This window comes from Anneissia japonica, unplaced genomic scaffold (assembly GCF_011630105.1).
Source record: "Anneissia japonica isolate Jap-2015-1 unplaced genomic scaffold, ASM1163010v1 scaffold287829_len2072220_cov186, whole genome shotgun sequence".
Taxonomy (NCBI): Eukaryota; Metazoa; Echinodermata; class Crinoidea; order Comatulida; family Comatulidae; genus Anneissia; species Anneissia japonica.
The window spans coordinates 1,790,430-1,796,429 of NW_022716075.1; the positions used below are offsets into that span (position 1 = coordinate 1,790,430).

The 6,000-nt window shown below is 34.7% G+C and overlaps 1 protein-coding gene across 1 annotated transcript; it reads right to left on the reverse strand.

Moving 5' to 3' along the window:
• Window positions 1-1,839: 1,839 nt before the first annotated feature.
• LOC117109532 lies at window positions 1,840-5,567 on the reverse strand. Its single transcript, XM_033251905.1, has 3 exons — window positions 5,111-5,567; window positions 3,373-3,490; window positions 1,840-2,555 (listed from the first exon to the last, which is right to left on the reverse strand). Exons 1-3 carry the CDS (start codon window positions 5,502-5,504, stop codon window positions 2,201-2,203), a joined length of 867 nt encoding a protein of 288 aa, XP_033107796.1. The 5' UTR covers window positions 5,505-5,567; the 3' UTR covers window positions 1,840-2,200.
• Between the last annotated feature and the right edge of the window lie 433 nt (window positions 5,568-6,000).

Below are 6,000 nucleotides of genomic sequence, written 5' to 3' on the forward strand. Positions count from 1 at the left end.
CACCCTATTGGCAATCTTAATGACTGTCATACAGGCAATGATTTCATGGCCGTAGTTGGTTGTAGCGGGAAATTTGTTCCACTAACTAGGAATCCATTTGTCCGGTTGCGATTGCGGCTCCGTTTGCGGTGCGGTGCGTTTTAAACGAGAGTTAGTGCGGGTGCGTTGCGTCTCCGTAACCGCTGCGATTGTTTTAATCGCTCCATTGACCGATTCATCCCTTTTGACTTTAAGCTGGTTTTCCACTAAGCTAATTTATTCACGCAAATCCAAAGCGTCGACTTATGCACATGCGCATTCACATTCCTATCGGAGTTTCTGTGAAGCGAAAAATGCACAACTAATCAGAGCTCAGTGAGTGAGCCGACGCTTTGATTCGTGCGAATAAATTCGCCAAGTGAAAAACCATCTTTAGCCCGCCGTATGGTGTGGTGAATATGCAAAATTAAAAACGCACTGTAAATACAAACGCAGCCGGACAAATGGATTCTTGGCTTAAAGTGACCATTAGGTTTTTATATGGGTTTAGTTCTGCATTCTCAAATTTCGCAACCTTCCCTCCCCCAGGCTGAAAACCACTTGAGCAACTCATTCTAGGTTCATTGCATACTGTATTACTAAAATCGATTAGGCCTATACTATTAATATTGTTATCGCACCATACAGGCCTAAGTACCATATAGAAAAAGCACCATATATAGAAAAAGGCATAACAATCGGCAAAACAAAAATTATGAAAGAAACGCAAGATTAAGTTCTGTCTTCTAATTTACAGTATTTTAGATATATACTGTAGCCATGGACACCCCTAAGAATTCTTAAATTTTAGCACAGATAACCGGAAACACCGGAACTATCTATAAATATCGGTATGCGATTAAATCGCCGACATTGTCAGGAATCGCAAATTGGCTCCCATTTTAATACCAATTATTTTGAAGGTACAGTGTGTTGGCCAGTTCTAAACACCTTCATATAAACAAACATGAACAAAAACTGCAAGTTAATATAAACTTTTATTCATTAAAAAAAACTGTTGTATAACAGTTTGATTTTTATTTTGATCATGTCTCTAAACGAGCATTCAACATTTTTTTTTCAAACTTGAGTATAAAATTTAAACAAACTTCCAGTGCATACAACATATAATACTGCCGTAAAACTGACAATAACAAAGATTGGTAACGACAAATATCAAGAGAAATTTCGATTCAATGATACTCTAGGTCTACTTCTCACCCACTAAAAGGTGTAAAGTGTTCACTATAGGCATAGCAAAGTATATCGCGTTTTCACGAGAAAATAAACGCAGTAAACGTCATGCCTAGGCCAGTGACCAAATTCGATGTTCAGTGCCACCCACTTAAATATCTCCCCTTGTGTATATAAGTGGTAGTGACGACACTTCTTAGCGGAGTGAGAACGGTGCAAGTGTAGGCTATTTTATCGGCAAGATAACTAACGGATCGATGTACTTGTATACTTTGGTCTAAAAATAAAAAATACTATTCTACAGAATAACTGCTGACCTAGATATTTCTAGATTGTAACCCGACCACAATACTCGATTTAGCAAATGACGTTTTAGAAGTTCATGTGATTCTCAGCAGGTATCGGACGAACGTCACTTTTCTTTTTGTCATTGATGATTTATTAGGCCTACAACAGCTGATTCGATCGAAAAATATTGTAACGTTCAATGCTTCATACAGTGGTGCGCAAATTACAATTACGAAAATGTTCGTGCTGTTCGACATTTGTGCTCGAGTTTAGTGAAACAATTTGTCTGTACAAAGAAATGATAATTTAGTTCTGGAGGGCTAACATTGCATTGTTGTATTTGCTGTAAAAGTGTATGGGAATTATTTACGTACGTTTTATTACTATACCAGCAATTATGAACATAGTTTTTAAAGATGAATAGGGATTTTTCGAAATCACAAAGTTACGCATCAGAATATGCCGAATTAGCTCCGCCTACTTTGAAGTATGTATGTGTATGAATTATGCACATAACTTTTTTTGGACGTTAAATTGACCGACTTTCCATCATCTTAACAACCTAGTTTACATCATATGTTACGATTTCGAAAACTTATTATTAAAGCCTGGTTGATAAAACCATTAGATTGGAACAGTATCCGATCGACTGTTTAAGCGATTTTATGGGGAAATTAATTATAGAAAACTCTAACACACTTTAAAAATATTTGCCCTCATTAGTTTGGGCACCTAACAGCTTTCGGTTAATCATCTCCTCCTCAATTCGAAGTCTCTTCCGGTCAACCTCTAAAATGTCAATTTCTATATTGATGCGGCATCTCTCCAGCTCGATCTTCTGTTTGTGAAGATACAACAGATCTTGCTGGAAACGTACCGAATCCGGCTCGATGTTTTCTGTGGGGTTTTCTGTGGGATTTTCTGTTATGCTATTTGTAGCTGGTCCTTCCTTCGGGAGAGTATCGTCGGAAGTTCCTGTACCCAAATTCGTCTTCTCTGTCGAGTCTGCTGCGTCTGATGGGTATTCGAGTTCTGCTACGAAGCTCATGTACTTGCTAGATGAATTATAAAAAATAAATACCAACGTTACAATTTTCAATGACATAATCAAAAGCTTGTAAAATTCGTGTTATTTCAATGCTATTGATTGTAAGTGAATTATGCCTTGTCATAAAAGATGAGATTTGCGTACCGCAACATATGCCGACTAACAACTCCAGGCGAAGAAAACTCCCCAAAACCTTTCAGGAGGGGTTACAATCACTTTCCGGCGGCTACACTTTTTGGCCTAGCTAGACTACAAATTTAGCCTAATATTATAGGCCTATCAAGCATGTATTTACTGTTTATTTAATCTCTATTTTTGTTATTTGTATTTGAGCCTATGCAGATTTTTTTTGTATGTTTTACAAGACAATAACAACCATTTCTGTATTCCGAAGTCACCCAAGTAGGACAAGGCATAGTTAGTCAAAGCGGGAGCATGCTTGTTAGCATGCTTACTTACATATTACATATTTACTAATAAGTCCATTAGTTTTAAGATACTGTATTATTTTTCCTTAATCACATTAATTACATATATATATATATATATACATATATATGTATATATACATATATATATATATATGTGTGTATATATACATATGTATATATACATATATATGTATATATAGATATATATATACACATATATATCTATATATATATGTATGTGTATATATATATATATGCATGTATATATATGTATATATGTATACATGTATATATGTGTATATATGTATATATGTGTATATGTGTATGTATATATGTATATATATATATATGTATATATATATGTATATAATATAATTTATTATACATATATACCTTTGAACTGCATCGCAATCAGTTACGTCATTCGTTCTTGTAGCAGCCACTGCAACTGATGACGATTCGTTTGTTTGGTCATATGGGGAGATTGTTATCTCTTGCTTCAGCTCACAATCTACAGATAAAAACGGAAGTAGTATTTCTGTAATTCAGTTCTTCACTTGTATTTTTGCTGCTGCAGTGGCGGATTCAGATATTTTTGCCGGGCACAAGTGACAATTGATATGGTCCGAGGGAAGGGTTGGAGTGTTTCCCTACCTGTTGCGCTTTAGAGGTTTAACAATATTAATCTCAATCTAAATGGTTTCACACCTGTCTCTTATACACATCTAGATGTGTATAAGAGACATCAAATCTGTAAAATTGTCACATAAAGTTAATAAAGTAGGTGAAATATTTATTGTTATTTTATGTAGAAATTATTTATTATTGTATCCTAATCCGTGGACTTAACATTGAAATGTTTAATAAATTTTAATGAATGGGGCAACATAGGCCTAGGCTTAATAATATTTCGATAAGTAGACGAAAATTGAAATTATTTATTATAGATTATTGCTTCATTATTCCTATATAAAGTTTAGAATTTATATAGGGGCCTACGATACCAATGAACAAATTCTTTGATTTCATTAAATTTATTACAGAACGAACTCAAACCAACAATCACGATTTGTTTTTAATGATTTAATTGATTTATCGTCTAATTCCTTCCTGATAATTCGTAGTTTTGAATTTTAAATTTAATTAAAAATCACAAACATTACCAAACAAAACACATGCGCATATGGGTAAAAAAGAAAGATAATGTATTTTTGCTTGTTAGTAGACTTGTCATGTTAGTCTTGACCGACTATATACAGTTCTCCTAACTAAACCGTAAACGTAGCATGCCGTGTTTTTTGGTTTTTTTTTATATTATGTAATGCCCTTGCTTGACAAGCGTATTTGCGTGTAACAAAGTGTTACAAAATTTGTAGATAGACGCGTGGCTTGTTGTAGAGAGGTTGTAGAGTACTGTACAACCAAAGTACAAGTGCACTCTTTGAGATCAATATGGCGGACAAGAATTTTAGTTATTATTCACTGTTAAAGTTTTCAGTGATAGTTTGATAAATGCCGAGGTAGATATTTTTTATTGATATTCCAATAACTAGGACTTAGAATAACGACAACTTTTATTTGATTGTTCAAGTTGAGAAGGCTATTTTCACTTTGAAATTCGCTTGGTAGACGATTTTTCAATGAAATATTCGTTATTGCTTTGTTAAAAATACATAAGTTAAATATTTACAATACATAGCACTAAATACATTACAAACGATGCTGGTCAAATACAGGTCTAGTCTAAGCCTAGGTTTTAAAAAGTCAGACTTAAGAAGAGGCCTATTATTAGGCCTATGTTGCAGCAGGCAACTAGGCTAGAGAGAAAACAATTACATACAGTAGTATTCTGTTCCAGGCCTAAGGGCCTAGGCCTGAAAACGTCATACAATTCTTGAAATAACATTCATTTTAATAAAACAAATATAAATGGAGATGCAGAAAGAACACCATAGGAAGGAGGACTGGAATATACATATTTCTTGGTGCGTTCTGAACGTTCTTCTAGCCTGCTCCTTATGTTTTTATTTTGGATCCTTTTATTTTACACACCACACTACACAGAATAGATAAACATAATACCTCTCTTAAAAGTTAAATACTACAGGTTGAACTTAAACTCGCTACTCACCTGTTGCTTGATTCATTGTCGATCTCTTTATTGTTCTTTGTATTCTCCTTTTACTTTCGTAAAAACAGATGTTGTGCCACTTCTTTCGAACTTCCTTCAGTGTTCTCTTGCATGTCGATACTTGCGAAACTTTCTGGCGAATAGCTTCCCAGGCTTTGCGCTTCTCGCGCTTGGACTGACTGTCGTTCCCTCCGCTCAAGATAGCGCGATGACGCATGAACTCGTCCGTTAAGAGTTTTCTCTCAATATCGGTCCAGTTTGGCTGTCTTAAGCAAACACCTTCTTTTTTCCGTTTTTCCTTTTTAATTGAAAGATTCAGGGGAACATTATCATCGTTACTTTCTACAGTTGTGGTTTGTGTTGGAGCAATGGCCACAAAATTAAACCACGCCATGCTTGAAGTTGGGCTTTCTTTGCTCTCCTCGGTACTCTGTGCGTGCTTGAACCAGCTACTAAGTTCTCCGCTCAACTGATTGGATCAGATGTAGCATCTGGATGTAAATAGTATCGTCTGCAAAAACGTATTATTAAGTGTGGTTGAAAAAAACAATGTGATTCGTTTACTAAAAGTCGTGTGCAGTTCAGAAAATATTTTAAAAACATATTTACGGAGGGTGGGGGTGGGTGTTAAGAAATGTACAGTACTATAATCATAGTACTGTACTATAATTCCTAAACTTAACGTAATTTAATTAGATTGCAATATAGATGTATGTTGCTACCGTATTGCTGCATATTTATGTTAATAATATATTATGACCAGTTGTATTTTACAGCATCACCATCTTCATCATCGTCATCATCTTTATCATCATCGTCGTCGTCGTCATCATCATCATCCTTATCAATGATAATTATAATAAGTATTATTATTCTTATTTATATTACAA

Coding starts and splice junctions, on each gene's coding strand:
- LOC117109532 (XM_033251905.1), bottom strand. CDS start 5,504: ATGGCGTGGTTTAATTTTGTGGCCATTGCTCCAACACAAACCACAACT. Junction 3,491..5,110: donor GACAATGAATCAAGCAACAG/GTGAGTAGCGAG, acceptor TTTTATCTGTAG/ATTGTGAGCTGAAGCAAGAG. Junction 2,556..3,372: donor GATTGCGATGCAGTTCAAAG/GTATATATGTAT, acceptor TAATTCATCTAG/CAAGTACATGAGCTTCGTAG.